Here is a 15893-nt window from a genome sequence, read left to right as displayed (position 1 = left end):
ACTGCAGTCAGAGATGTGACCCAAAAAAACAAAACACAGCAGGTTGAGGTTCATGGGCAACTGTCTTCTGCTTCATGAGGTCGTGATATTCGAATGTTTGGGCAACACGGTAGCTCAGTGGGTTAGCACTGCTGCCTCACGGCACCAAGGTCCCAGGTTCGAACCCGACTCTAGGTCACTGTCCATGTGGAGTTTGCACATTCTCCCCGTGTTTGCGTGTGTTTCGCCCCCACAACCCAAAGATGTGCAGGGTAGGTGGATTGGCCTTGCTAAATTGCCCCTTAATTGGAAAAAATGAATTGGGCACTCTAAATTTTTTTTTAAAAAGAGAAAAAAAATGATATTCGAATGTTGTCCACCACCTATCTACTGTCTCATAAACCGGAAAATGATACCAAGCCTTGGGCAGGAAGGGGAAACGTATCCGCACAGGCTCTGGGGGATCAATGGGAAATCATGTGCAGAGAGACAGAAGGAGGGTTATGACTACAATCTAGGGCAATAAATTGTCTTAATCTCGGACAAAGGTTCGGCACAACATCTTGGGCCGAAGGGCCTGTTCTGTGCTATATTTTTCTACGTTCTATGTTCTACAAGAAATGCAATTTACTCCTCACTCCAAATTGAATTTGAACAAAGAATCCCAGAAATCGTATCACACAATGAGAAATAGCAACTGAGTAGACAATAAGGACATTCGACAAGGCATCTGTCTGCTTGCCACTAAACAGGAAATGAGCTGAATATTTGAAATAAGTGTGGAAAATAATGAGACAACAGGACTGAAAAGTGAAGCCAGAGGATTTTGATTGAAATATGGAAAGTAGACGCGGCTCAATAGTGACAATCTCACAGCCGCTCCTCTCAATAGTGTACTGCCTTTGAGAGTTTCCATTTCCATGCTGTTCTTAAAATGAAGCTGTCTGAAGGGAACGATAAACGTGGGTGGCACAGTGGTTAGCACTACTGCCTCACAGCGACAGGGGCTCGGGTTCGATTCCGGCCTTGGGTGACTGTGTGGAGTTTGCGTTTTATCGCCGTGTCTGCGTGTGTTTCCTCCAGGTGCTCCGGTTTCCCCACACAGTCCAAAGATATGCAGGTTCGGTGGATTGACTATGTCAAATTGGCACTTACTGTCCAAAGATTAGGTGGGGTTATGGGGATAGGACAGGGGACTGGGCCAGGGTAGGCAGTGCTCTTTCAGAGGGTTGGTGCAGAATCGATGGGCCGAATAGCTTCCTTCTGCACTTTAGGGATTCAATGGTGACTAAGGTCGAATGATCACGCCGTGGGCTTGAATGTTTCAGTTAATTATTTGCTTCAACATAACAGAACACTAAGAACATGAATGTCAGTGCACAATACTAAAACAGCACAACGTCAAATGGGCTTTAAAATACATTATCCTGGATTCTCTGAGAGGGGAATGAAAGAATGCAGCACCATCTAGTGGCATCTGTTATTATCACACAAGAGCCTCCTGTTGCCGGAGGATCATTGGCTTTTGGCCCACTGACCCAATTTGCAGTGGTCGGACATGCTGAATCAGTCCGCTAGACTCCCCAGAAGCTGTCAAAAGAATCTTTTGGCAGAATGGGAGAGGGTGGGGATTGGCGACAGCTCTTTGCAAAAAGGGAGAAATATTTTAACCAATTTTTATATTTTTTTTAAAATCTTTTATTTGTGGAATTAATCATTGACCAATTGTGCTGGTTTTCCAAATTTTAATATCTAAATATTACGCATTCCCCTGCTGTCATAGCAGCACTGGATGTCAGAGATAAGTAAGTAACCCCGGATGCCAGCATTCCTTTAGTACAAATGGTTATTTGTGTAGTGTTACAGTGCACCTGCCTATGTGACCAGTCCTATTGTTTATCATTTATTGCTTTTGGATGAAGATTCTGGAAGTGACAGGGAAAATGGGGAGCCAGTGGAGGAGTGATCCATAAAGACGTTTCCATCCATGCCCACTCCAGTTACACCAGGGGACGGCCATCAGCTCTTGAAAACTCATACCCTGATATCTGTAACTCAACTTAGTCTCACAACAGAAAGAAGCAAAGAACTGCATTTATATGATGCTTTTCATGACCTCAGAAATTTCCAAAGTGTTTTACAGCCAATTATATACTTTTAAAGCATTCCAACTGTTTTGTGAGAGGATTAAGCAGTTGGAGTGTATTTGACACAGACTTGACATGGGCGACACGGTGGCACAGTGCCTCACAGCAGGGACTCGGGCCTAATTTCCGGTTTGGGTGTGTGGAGTTTGCACATTCTCCCCGTGTCTGTGTGGGTTTCTTCCGGGTTCTACAGTTTCCTCCCACAGTCCAAAGATGTGCAGTTTAGGTGTTACAGGGTTACAGGAACAGGATGGAGGCGTGGGCCTAGGAATAGAATTCCCTTTCAGAGGTTTGGTATGGACTCAATGGGTCGAATGGCCTTCTTCTGCACTGTAGGGATTCTATGGTTCCATGAAAGAAGAGTATCAGAAGCACCTGGGAAGCATCAGCAGTACCCCATTGGCAACCAAGCGAAAATGGACTAATGACACCAATTAGTGGCTTATCCCAAACCTATTGAACAAGGTTGGAAATGCCTGACCAATGGAAAGTGTGGGCAAATTATTGACAAACTGTAACTTTTGTTGCTTGATAATGATGATTCTTCCTTAAACGGTGCTTAATAGGTAGTTCAGAGGGAGACTCTTCTGTTGCTTAAAACAAAAGGTTATTTGGGATCTATTTTCGTGTAAACGATAGGGAGGTGCATCCGATGGTCTGTTTATTACTGAATTAATTCATTGGGTTTGTGCAGTATCCTCCGGTTAAACTGAGGAATGGTTTTGACAACAACAAAACACTGGACTGATTGGCTCCTGCCCAAAGTGAAGGCCGTCTAAACACACAAAGTAAAAAGTCATACTTGTACCCAACGCAATCCAGAATATCCACTTCAGAGAGATCGCACTGCACTGTCGCAGCAAGAAGGGTTTAAAGGCATTCGGTGAAGTAGCTGCCTGTTGCAATGTGATATAAGCATTGTGCTAATAACTTGCTAAGTACAAGGTTATTGGGTGGGGTTTCCCGGCGGTGGAGCTGGCTCACCATTGGCCACCAATGAGACCTTCCGGTCCAGCCAATGTCCAAGATGTTTTGCGTGGTTCGCCCATTCCACTGCCTGGTGGGGGGGGGGGGGGGGGGGGGGGGGGGTGTCTCCTTTGGCAGATCCCATCGGCAGGAAGAGCCTTAAAACCCCGCCCATTGTTTGGGCTCGGGGCTCTCCATAATGAAGTTCCTGCCATCTTGTGAGGGTGTTTTTTTCAGAATGATACAAGATCTGAAAGAGATATGTGAGGAGGACCGGCTGCAGAAATTTGATTGAGGAGCCATCTAATTGAAGTCTCGGAAATAATGAAAGTTTTAATGGTCTAGATACAGAAGAAAATCTTTTCTGTGGTGGGGGAAATCCAGAACAAGGGGCAGAATCTTCAAAATTAGGCCACGGCAGTCAGAAAGTATTTTCTTTTCTCACAGAGAATGGTTAACATCTCAAACTCTCAGAAGGCTGTGGATGTTGGATCCATTGAAATTTAAGAGCAAGACAGATATATATTTTGTTAGATCGGGGTATCAAGAGGTTTGGAGCAAAGGTAAGTTAATGGGGTTGGGATACAGATCATTCGTGACCTGACTGAATGATAAAGGCGCTGACATGCTTATTCCTGTTCCTACAGATGAATAAATCCTCCAACCTCAGTCCAGAAGAGCAGGGATTTGAGTTCAGCCTGTGTCCCAGTTATACCGAGGCCAGCCTGTTTCTGAGTTTTACTGAGCCAGATGCAAACAAATGTTGAGGGACCTGGCAAATTGAATCACGTTGAAATCTGTATTAAGAATTTAAATTCAATTGAAAATGTTTTTGGTTCTGCTGCGGGTTGAGGTAGTTTTGAGTCCCCAGCAAATCAAATCACATTCAGAGATAATCCTATGGCCATCTCAGTCTGGTCGTCTTAAACCACTAGTAAATACGTCCAATTAATACTGTGAAGAGAGTTTTGTCGTACCTTACTTGTTTATAGATACTTCCTCGATTAATACTAGCGCGATCTGTATTAAACATTAACACCCATTCTATCACATGGAAAAACAGGGTTTCATGAATTGGACAATGAGATTATTGCTTCTGATTTTGTTCAGTGCCAAAACAGAGCTTGAAAAAGCTCATCAGTTCAATCAAGAATATGACTAATTCTGTTTGGTTTGATGAACTATCGATATCTTCACATGACCAAGATATTTTGCGGGAGCTGGACCAGAAAGAGTCTTGGGATGCCTCCCGTTAACGACTTAAAACAAAATACTGAAATCAGAAAAGACAGTGAGAGTGTACCATTGTTGAATAACCCATCTAACATTAACCAAGATAGCCTTTCCATCGGATCAGGAGCTTGGTCTCAAACTTATTCGAATAGGCTAGAGCAGATCAATGCCTCAGCTTCATTAATCCAATGTTGATCTGTATGCATCGATACACTTACCCTGCCAATCTCAGTCTTGGCAATTTCAATTGACCAAGAGTGAGTTTAATGTTTGCTCCAGTCTTTTACAGAGCAACCACTTCCACACTTCAATCCTTAGTGGCCTCATTTTAAGATTGGGCTTCCTTGTTCTGGAACCCTTACCTCACTAAAAGCTTCTCTATATCCTTTGTATTGAATACTTTTAACATTTCAAATACATGAGTTAGTTCCATCTGTCAACCTTAACCATACTAACTATTTTGATGGGATTTCATTCACTTGTGAGTTGGAGATGGTCAGTACATAGATTTTCTTGAAATTATTTATTTACATTTACAAAGATCTGGTGGTGAGTACATTGTTCCAAGTTCTGTGTTTAGCTCTCTTGGCCATCTGGCCCTGATGTCATGCTTACATCATCATTAACCTCATCGCCTGATTAACATAATCAGTAACGCTTTACTCTACATCTTCACTCAAGTATAATCTCGAAACTGTTGCCTCATTTTGTTAAACTACTTACTTCATATTCCCTGTTAACCTCCGTTCCACTCTTACCTCCCCAATAATGTTCTCAGTTCTCTTGGATGATGTGTAGGATGTATGTTCTGTGATTTTCTCCTTGGAGGGCAGACAAGTTGGTGGAGTGGGGTAGAAACTTCTTGTGACTGCTGAATCTTGGACTGCGACTCTTACGATAACCTGGATGTAAAGACAGTGAAAGCCAATCAAAGAAATACTGATTCACGAGATAAAGCCTCCAGACTGGAATGATTACAACCCCTTGAAAAGGAAGGGAATACACTGAAATTCTCCCTATAATCGTCACCTTCTGCATTGCAGACTGGAGAAAGGTGAAAGCACTGGCTTAAGAAAATGAAGCATTTTCAACTCCTATGAAGAATGTCACAGTTGTGTCATTCCCCACTGCTGTGACAATCAAGAAATAATCAGTACCCGAGACAGAAATTCATTTGGTAGATGAAAAGAAGAATGAAGATGCTGCAGTATACGAGGATAAGAAGATTTCCCTACTACGCGGGGTAGGAATTTGACATTCTGGGACGCGGTGGCTTAGTGGTATTGGCACGGAGCTGAGACCAAAGGTAATGTTCTGGGGACCCGGGTTCAATTCCCACCATGGAAAATGGCGAATTTTGAATTCAATAAAAATTTGGAATTAAAAGTGTAATGGTGACAATGAAACCATTGTCGATTGTTGTAAAAACCCATCTGGTTCGCGAAGGTCGTTTAGCGAAGGAAATTGGTAATTTGTGCCCTCTGACATGGCCTAGCAAGGCATTCAGTTGTATCAAACCATTAAAAAGTCTAAAAGGAATAGAACTGGTTGACCACCGGGCATTAATTCAACACCAAAAGTGGCAATGGCAAACTGGGCCCTGCAAAGTCCTTCCTACTAATCCTTCCTACTTAGAGCAGCACGGTAGCACAAGTGGATAGCACTGTGGCTTCACAGTGCCAGGGTCCCAGGTTCAATTCCCCACTGGGTCACTTTCTGTGTGGAGTCTGCACATTCTCCCCGTGTTTGCGTGGGTTTCCTCCGGATGCTCTGGTTTCCTCCCACAGTCCAAAGACGTGCAGGTTAGATGGATTGGCCATGCTAAATTGCCCTTAGTGACGAGAAAGGTTAGGAGGAGTTATTGGGTTACGGGGATAGGGTGGAAGTGAGGGCTTAAGTGGGTGGGTGCAGACCCGATGGGCCGAATGGCCTCCTTCTGCACTGTTTGTTTTATGTTATATGTTCTAATATCTGGGGGCTTGTGCCAAAATTGGGGGAGTTGTCTCATCGACTAGTTAAGCAACAGCCTGACGTAGTCATACTCACGGAATCATACCTAAAGATATTGTCACATCACTATCACCATTCCTGGGTCTGTCCTGTCCCACCGGCAGAACAAACCCAGCAGGGGTGATGGTACAGGAGCGGGTTGCCCTGTGAGTCCTCAACATCGACTGTGGCACCAGGGCAAACATAGGCAAGGAAATCTCCTGCTGATTGTCACTTGCTGCTCCCTCAACTGGTGAATCAATATTCCTCTGTGTTGGACCCAACTTGGAGGGAGCACTGAGGTTGGAAAGGGCACATAATGTACTCTGGATTTAAATGTTGATCACCAGCAGTGGTTCAGGAGCATCACTACAGACTAAGCTGGCTGAGTCCTAAAGGACAGAGCTGCTAGACTGGGTCTGCGGCAGGTGGTGGTGGAACCAACAGGGTGGAAAAACATACTTGACTTCAACCTCACCAACCTGCTTGCCACAGGTCCATGACAGTATGGTAGGAGTCAATCATATTCAGTCAGCACAGTCCCTTGTGACGAATGTAGGAATTTTAGATATATTGTATGATATCTAGTTGGTGCAGTAATGATTAAAAGTCTGGGTTAATGTGTGTATGACTGCTGCACTAGTGTTTTTACAAATTCTGGTTTGAAAGGCAGCAGGCTTTTTGGAGACCGAGGTGCAATTAAAATATCGTAAAAGTTGGGTGAATGGAATTTTATATATATAGAGAGGGTTCCCTGGGAAATAGACAATTAGAGACATTTTGGTCAGCCTTAGAAGTTAATGTAGTTAATGGGAGGAGCGAGTTTTCAAAGCAGTCGGGTGTTGAGTTTCCAGATTTGAGTTCAGTTTCAGATTTGACTGTAGACAGACCAGCAGCTGCTCTTAAAACAGTGAATTTTGATATGTCTGTGAACAGGAGCAGTTTCTCTCGAAGCAGTGAGTTAAAGATTTTCCTGTGAACAGGATAGGAGCAGTTCCTCAAAGGCTGGCAGGTTAAACAGTACTCTTGAGACAGGCAAGAATCTGCAGCTGTTTCCTAACTGGATTCTCTCTCTCTCCAAGCAGTTTCTTTAAAAAGCATCTCTGTTAAGCAAGTATTCCTGGGTCAGCAAATTGTATTTAAAGGTGGATTTTGACCTGAGATAGGTGTTGTTTGAGTTGAGATAAAGATGGCAGTAAGGAGTTATTGTTTTATTGTATTGGGGTAGCATGGTTAGCACTGCTGCCTTACAGTGCCTGGGACCTGGATTCAATTCCAGCCTTGGGCGACTGTGTGGAGTTTGCACTTTCTCCCCTTGTCTGCGTGGGATTCCCCTAGGTGCTCCGGTTTCCTCCCACAGTCCAAAGATGTGCGGGTTAAGTGGATTGGCCTTGCTAAATTGCCCCTAAGTGTCCAGAGATGTATAGGTTAGGTGGGGTTACTGGGATAGGGCAGGGTCTCGGTAGGGTGTTCTTTCAGAGGGTCGCTGCCTCCAACTGAACTGTAGGAATTCTATGACTCTATGATATTGTTAAGCATTGTTTAGTGGGTAATTGTAAGCTATTTTCTTTAAGAGGTTAAAGTTAATAATACTGTGTTCGTAATAAAGTTTGTTTTAATATGCCATAACTCTATTTGTGCCTGAAATCACTCCGGAAGCAAAGTATCATTTCCTCAGTCTTACAAATTAAGTAAAATATTGTGGTTTCTGTCTGGTATCCTAGCACCTCTTGTGGTCTGGTCCAGGGTTGTAATGGAGACAATTCCTGACTTTGCATTGAGGATACCCTCCATCATGTTGTGTGGCACTACCACTGTGCTAAATGGGATCGACTTCAAACAGATCTCGGAACTCAAGGTTGGACAATGAAGCGCTGTGGGCCATCAGCAGAATTGAACTCATCCACAATCTTATGGTTCGACATATCCCTCACACCACCATTTACCACCAAGCCAGGGGATTAGTCCTGGTTCAATGAAGAGATCAGGAGGGTATGCCAGGAGCAGCATCAGGCATAATGGAAAACTGAGGTGTCAACCTGGTGAAGCTACGGGACTTCTTGTGTGCCAAAGAGCGAAAGCAACAAGTGACAGACAGAACTAAGCAATGCCACAGCCAATGGAGCTAATCTGAGTTCTGCAATCCTGCCACATCCAGATGCCCTTGCCAGTATGTAGCCTCAGCACACCTTGCCGTTATCACATTACTATTTGTGCGTTTTTACTACTAAATCCTCTTTTACTGTGCCTTTGACAACATCTTATTTAATGAAGGCAAATGCAAAGTACACTTTAACCATGAATTTAGCTACAAAGTATTTCTTTCTTGCCCCTAATTGGCCCCATCCTTCCTTTGACTTTCCTTTTACTTATGTGTTCTATTTTCTGTTACCTGTTGGTTGGCTGCTGCATTTCCTAATTTCAATAATAATTACTAAAATGGAAGAGAGCTCATTTCAGTGGAGTTGAAAGGGGACCTGTACTGGGTGGATTGGAAACAAAGGGGAGATAGTTTGGATACAGACTGGACATTCTAAGAGGGGAAAAAGGATTGGGCATTCAAAACTGGAGTACCCTAAATGATTGAAGAAATAAGGGTTAAACTAAAACCAATAAAGGAGGCTTATAATAAATGCAGTAGAGAGCCGAGCTCAATACAGAGCATGGAATTTTCCCAGTTCCATGAAGGAGGAATTGAAGGCATGGCCAGGAGCAAATGTGGAGATTAAGGAGGTTGGCGGTCCGATGCATACCCACTTCCCTTCGAACACTCATGATCAAGTATTGCAAAAGTTAGATGAAGTAAATCACCACAGAGATATTGTCCCAATAAAGTATTCCCAGGTAAGGTTCATTTCATCCGGCAATTCACCTCCCTATCCAGCAAGTGACATTTCCAGCTTCAATACTTCCTGTCCAGCACAGGATGTTAGAATTTTCTAAACTGGGAATCTCTTCCAGTTCGTAGCCACCAGTTATAAATCAGTTTTTCCTATTAGATACAGAACGGTGAGTCTATATATAATAGAATAGAATATTTTCCGGCAGTATATTTGCTTCATCATCAGATTATCCAAAATAAAACATTTGTCTTTTGTCTGACATTCCTGTAAACATTTCTCTGAGAGCATGGATTGTTTTACATATAATGTTTACAGCTATTACTGGAGGGAAGTTCATTTGAGGTTAATAAAGTATTAAGTGGCATCATAGAATGAAACAGCACAGGAAGAAGTCATTGAGTCTGCCAACCCTGTTTGTGCTCCTTTGTAAAGCGCTCTCAGTAGTCCCACTCCCTAAATCTTGCCCCATCCTGCAAATTTCCTTCAACTACTTTTCAATTCCTTTTTGACTATGGCTATTGAATCTGCTTCCACCATCCTGTCAGGCAGTGCATTTCAGATCGCAATAAGCCGCTGTGTTTTTTTTTAATGTTTCCCCATGTTACTTGTGTACTGCATTGAGCAAGACTAGAAATTGCTCAACTGCAAGCTACTATTCTAGAACTAACTTTATTTGTAACCTCCAATATAGAGAGCAGCATTACCACGCTCCCTCCCCAGTTAAAAAACAACTTATAGAAAGAACAAAGAAAATTACAGCACAGGAACAGGCCCTTTGGCCCTCCCAGCCTGCGCCGATTCAGATCCTTTATATAAACCTGTCGCCTATTTTCCAAGGATCTACTTCCCTCTGTTCCCCACCCGTTCATATATCTGTCTAGATGCATCTTAAATGATGCTATCGTACCCACCTCTACCACCTCCGCTGGCAAAACATTCCAGGCACCCACCACCCTCTGCGTAAAAAACTTCCCACGCACATCTCTCTTAAACTTTTCCCCTCTCACCTTGAAATTGTGACCCCTTGTAATTGACACCCCCACTCTTGGAAAAAGCTTGTTGCTATCCACCCTGTCCAGACCTCTCATAATTTTGTAGACCTCAATCAGGTCCCCCCTCAACCTCCGTCCTTCCAACTAAAACAATCCTAATCTACTCAACCTTTCTTCATAGCTAGCACCCTCCATACCAGGCAACATCCTGGTGAACTTCCTCTGCACCCTCTCTAAAGCATCCACATCCTTCTGGTAATGTGGTGACCAGAACTGCACGCAGTATTCCAAATGTGGCCTAACCAAAGTCATATACAACTGTAACATGACCTGCCGACTCTTGTACTCAATACCACGTCCAATGAAGGCAAGCATGCTGTATGCCTTCTTGACCACTCTATCGACCTGCGTTGCCACCTTCAGGGTACAATGGACCTGAACTCCCAGATCTCTCTGTACATCAATTTTCCCCAGGATTCTTCCATTGACCGTATAGTCCGCTCTTGAATTAGATCTTCCAAAATGCATCACCTTGCATTTGCCTGGATTGAACTCCATCTGCCATTTCTCTGCCCAACTCTCCAATCTATCTATATTTTGCTGTATTCTCTGACAGTCCTCCTCGCTATCTGCAACTCGACCAATCTTAGTATCATCTGCAAACTTGCTAATCAGACCACCTACACCTTCCTCCAGATCATTTATGTATATCACAAACAACAGTGGTCCGAGCACGGATCCCTGTGGAACACCACTAGTCACCTTTCTCCATTTTGAGACACACTCTTCCACCACTACTTTTTGTCTCCTGTTGCCCAGCCAATTCTTTATCCATCTAGTTAGTACACCCTGAACCCCATACGACTTCACTTTTTCCATCAACCTGCCATGGGAAACTTTATCAAAGGCCTTACTGAAGTCCATGTATATGACATCAACAGCCCTTCCCTCATCAATTAACTTTGTCACTTCCTCAAAACATTCTATTAGGTTTGTAAGACATGACCTTCCCTGCGCAAAACCATGCTGCCTATCACTGATAATTCTATTTTCTTCCAAATGTGAATAGATCCTATCCCTCAGTATCTTCTCCAACAGTTTGCCTACAATTGACGTCAAGCTCACAGGTCTATAATTCCCTGGATTATCCCTGCTACCTTTCTTAAACAAAGGGATAACATTAGCAATTCTCCAGTCCTCCGGGACCTCACCCGTGCTCAAGGATGCTGCAAAGATATCTGTTAAGGCCCCAGCTATTTCGCCCCTCACTTCCCTCAGTAACCTGGGATAGATCCCATCCGGACCTGGGGACTTGTCCACCTTAATGACTTTAAGAATTCCCAAAACTTCCCCCTTCCTTATGCCGACTTGACCTAGAGTATTTAAACATCCATCCCCAGCCTCAACATCCGTCATGTCCCGCTCCTTGGTGAATACCGATGCAAAGTACTCATTAAGAATCTCACCCATTCCCTCTGACTCCACACATAAATTCCCTCTTTTGTCTTTGAGTGGGCCAATCCTTTCTCTAGTTACCCTCTTGCTCCTTATATACGAATAAAAGGCTTTGGGATTTTCCTTAACCCTGTTAGCCAAGGATATTTCATGACCCCTTTTAGCCCTCATTATTGCGCGTTTGAGATTTGTCCTACTTTCCCGATATTCCTCCAAAGCTTCATCAGTTTTAAGTCGCCCACATCTTATGTATGCTTCCTTTTTCATCTTAGCTAGTCTCACAATTCCACCCATCATCCATGGTTCCCTAGTCTTGACATTTCTATCCCTCATTTTCACAGGGACATGTCTGTCCTGCACTCTAATCAACCTTTCTTAAAAGACTCCCACATTTCAAATGTGGATTTACCCTTAAACAGCTGCTTCCAATCCACATTCCCTAGCTCCTGCCGAATGTTGTTATACTTGGCCTTTCCCCAATTCAGCACTCTTCCTTTAGGACCACTCTCGTCTTTGTCCATGAGTATTCAAAAACTTACGGAATTGTGATCGCTATTCCCAAAGTAATCACCGACTGAAACTTCAACCACCTGGCTGGGATCATTCCCCAATACCAGGTCCAGTATGGCCCCTTCCCGAGTTGGACTATTTACATACTGCTCTAAAAAAAACTCTCCTGGATGCTCCTTACAAACTCTTTTCCATCTATGCCTCCAACACTACACGAATCCCATTCAATGTTGGGGAAGTTAAAATCTCCCATCACGACCACCCTATTGCTCCTACATTTTTCTATAATCTGTCTACATATTTGTACCTCTACTTCACGCTCACTTTTGGGAGGCCTGTAGTAAAGTCCCAACAATGTTACTGCACCCTTCCTATTTCTTAGCTCTACCCATATTGCTTCAGTGCTCGAATCTTCCATCGTGCCCTCCTTAATCACAGCTGTGATATCATCTCTAACCAGTAATGCAACTCTTCCACCCCTTTTACCTCCCTCTCTATCCCTCCTGAAGCATCTATACCCTGGGATATTTAGTAGCCAGTCTTGCCCTTCCCTCAACCAAGTCTCAGTAATACCAATAACATCATATTCCCAGGTACTAATCCAAGCCCTAAGTTCATCTGCCTTACCTGCTACACTTCTCGCATTAAAACAAATGCACCTCAGACCATCTGTCCATTTGCGTTCATCATCTCTTCTCTGTCTACTCTTCCACTTAGTCACATTGAGTTTATTATCTAGTACCGTACTGGCTTTAGTTGCTGCCTCTTTACTGACCTCTAACTTCCTAATCTGGTTCCCATCCCCCTGCCACATTAATTTAAAACCTCCCCAACGGTGTTAGCAAAAGCACCCCCTAGGACATTGGTTCCAGTCCTGCCCAGGTGTAGACCGTCCGATTTGTAATTGTCCCACCGCCCCCCGAACCAGTTCCAATGTCTCAAAAATCTGAACCCCTCCCTCCTGCACCATCTCTCAAGCCACGTATTCATTCTGACTATTCTTGAATTTCTACTCTGACTGTCTCGTGGCACAGGTAGCAATCCTGAGATTACTACCTTTGAGGTCCTACTTTTTAACTTATCTCCTAACTCCCTAAAATCTGATTATAGGACCTCATCCTGTTTTTTACCTATATCGTTGGTGCCTATATGCACCACGACAACTGGCTGTTCACCCTCCTTATACATTAAAATGTAAAATGATACATCCACATAATTTCCCAGAATACAATGGTACCAGTCCGCAACAGGTTTCTGTCTGGTATCCTAGCAACACCTTACGAGTTAGTGTTTAAATACTCTCCTTGGACAAGCTTTAGTTTGCTTTAGCCTGATGTTAATAGCAAAGTATTGACTGCAATGCTTGAAATTTAACAGATTCAGTTTCAATCAACTAATTTTCTTCTCTCTGTGTATCTCCTTCTATTTCCATTAGTTTGACTCTGTTCTCTCAACATCTCTGACTGGGTCAAATCTAAACCCTGACCTTGACGACCAAATCCATTTAATGGCCGCCACTGTGTTTCAAGGACCCTGGGCCCACCCCTGCGCCATGTATTGTGGCGGCAGAGGTGACCCCCCCATTGGCCAGCAGCGGTCCCGCTGCTGTCAACAGGGTTTCCCGTTCTCATCCTTTGCCCCCAAGGAACTCCAGAAGATCCCGCTGGTGGAAAAGGCGGGAAAATCCTGCCCTGAACTCACTTTGCTGTACCGGTGGATTTTGTAATACCGGAAAACTTTCAGTTTCTTGTGACTCTCACTTTCTTTCTCACTTCCACATAGCATTACAGGAGGAATTTGGTCTATAGGAGGTTTATCAAGCTCTTCTTTTATAAGATTTCCTCTTCTAAGCAAATGATCTACGTAAGACTGACAGAAGCAGCGCGGTGCAACACGACCGGTAGATGCTGGGAGATTCCACTTCAGGGATCTACCCGGTTCACCATTTCTCACAAGATCTGATGCAATCTCGTGAGATGTCGCGATGTGGATCCCAGCCATTGAGGGCGGGATCACTTTCTGGCAAATCTGAATAACAAAGTGAGACAGTAGGTCTCACACTAATATGGGTTCCCGAGATCTAACCAAGGTGTGGGATCTAACTCTCTTCTTCTAACGGGGACCAGACAGAATAGCACTCATGGGGTCTCCCAAGGGATTGGAGGCCAACAGGTGTATGTCCCCTGGGCAGGGTGGTATCCTGGCACTGCTGGTGCCACCAGGGCACACTGGCACCTGGTCGTGCCATCTGGCTGCCAGGCTGACACTGCCAATGTGCCCACTGCCAGGGTGCCAAGCTGGCATTTTTGAGTGGCAGTGATTGAGTGTCCTGTAGGGGGTGGGGTGACGGGGACCCCCTTATTGTGAGTTGGGGCTTTGGGGGGGGGGGGGATTGCGTCGGGTATTCGAGAGCTCTAGATGTTGCCAAGCGAAACTCCTCAGTGCAGAAAATGGGGCTAAGTGCAGCCTCGTCGGGGAGTTCCTGCCCAGGCCCTGATCTACCCGAGTGGGCATTAGATACCGGGGTGTTTCTTGGCACTCGGAGCACCAGGGAACACCCAGCTAATCTCCGTTAAAGGACTCTGTCCCCAATCAGGAGGATCATGTCCAGAACCTTTCTCCAATCTTCACTGGATATGTAAATGTACCTTGTTTCTTTACAACAACACCAATCACATATTTCTCCTTGTCACCTTATGGATTTCCACCATGACCTTCTGAACAGTACTGAACTCTGTTTCATGTCTGATGTATCCTGACTCATCTTCACTTTGTCTTTTTTTTTCCCTTGCTTTGCTATTGACGTCACGCTTAAGCATCCTAAACCTTGTCCGAGGGACGTATTTAAACACTAACACAAGGTGAGCAACCTGTTGTGGACTGGTGCCGTTATTCTGTCCGAGAACTGGAAAATGCCTGGCCTATGTCGAAGAGAAACATGGAAATTACTGCCTGGCCTTTCACCTGGGAAATAGTTCCGCAAAGAACTCTTCACAAACTGTACACCTCTTTCTGCAGCACCATCAATGCTGGGTGATATGGTGATATTAGAGTGTGTCTGAAATATTTCAAACTCCGCTGACAAACTGTGTGCCATTATCGGACACCAACACCTCTGGAAATCTTACATTCTCACCAAGTTTGCAGAATCTCAATAGTTTTGGCATTTGTGGTATTAGACATAAACTCAACGTTTCTCCACTTGTTATTGTTATTGACCAGAACAAAATACTCCCTCAAATAAATCCAAATGTATCCGTTCCCACAGTTTTCTTGTGTTTAACCGTGGAATGATTATTTCTCATTCTGAGACACATCGGGGGCACGATCGAACTGCCTCGTCGCGCTCGACTCGGTGACACAACAAGACTGTTAAATCTGGCGAGAGGCCTCTCTGCGACCAGAGGGTGACTGTGTGAGGATCGGGCAGGGAACCGAAGCCCGACCCAGTAATGTTCCCAACCGGGAACAGTGGTCCAGGGGCCCCAGCTCAACTGGCTCATTGGATGGCACCCTGAGAGAAGGCAGGGAATTTAAGAGTGTAGGAGGCCTGGGGGATTCAAGGAAAATGATCCCGGGGTGGAAGCCATAACTTATCACCTGTCTCTCACCCTCTCCAATTCTTTACCAATATCACATTATGGATGGTATTGTAGATTCCGCACCAGCTGCTCTATGGGTGCTGGTGATAGTGCAGGTGGCCAGATGCTGGAAAAGGTAGTGTTGACGTAGGCTCGAGGTGGAAGACCATGTTCAGAGGTCCACCCCACACCCTGAGG

At 44.4% G+C, this 15893-nt stretch overlaps 1 protein-coding gene across 12 annotated transcripts in view; it reads left to right on the top strand.

The window, feature by feature from the left end:
* LOC119974723 (septin-5-like) overlaps positions 1-15893 on the top strand; it is a 239204-nt gene that overhangs the window by 207515 nt on the left and 15796 nt on the right. For 2 of the 12 annotated variants that reach the window (XM_038813878.1, XM_038813883.1), the window contains exon 12: positions 14931-15382. The exons of 9 other annotated variants lie outside the window; for them this stretch is intronic. In XM_038813878.1, coding sequence (XP_038669806.1) covers positions 14931-14979 — 49 coding nt within the window. In that variant the 3' untranslated portion in view covers positions 14980-15382. Of the gene's footprint in view, positions 1-3739; positions 3759-14930; positions 15383-15893 lie in introns of those variants that run through there. One more of the 12 variants, XM_038813882.1, reaches the window with a different exon arrangement.

Source organism: Scyliorhinus canicula, chromosome 12, assembly GCF_902713615.1.
Source record: "Scyliorhinus canicula chromosome 12, sScyCan1.1, whole genome shotgun sequence".
NCBI classification, from domain to species: Eukaryota; Metazoa; Chordata; class Chondrichthyes; order Carcharhiniformes; family Scyliorhinidae; genus Scyliorhinus; species Scyliorhinus canicula.
This window is presented reverse-complemented; position numbering and strand designations above follow the sequence as displayed.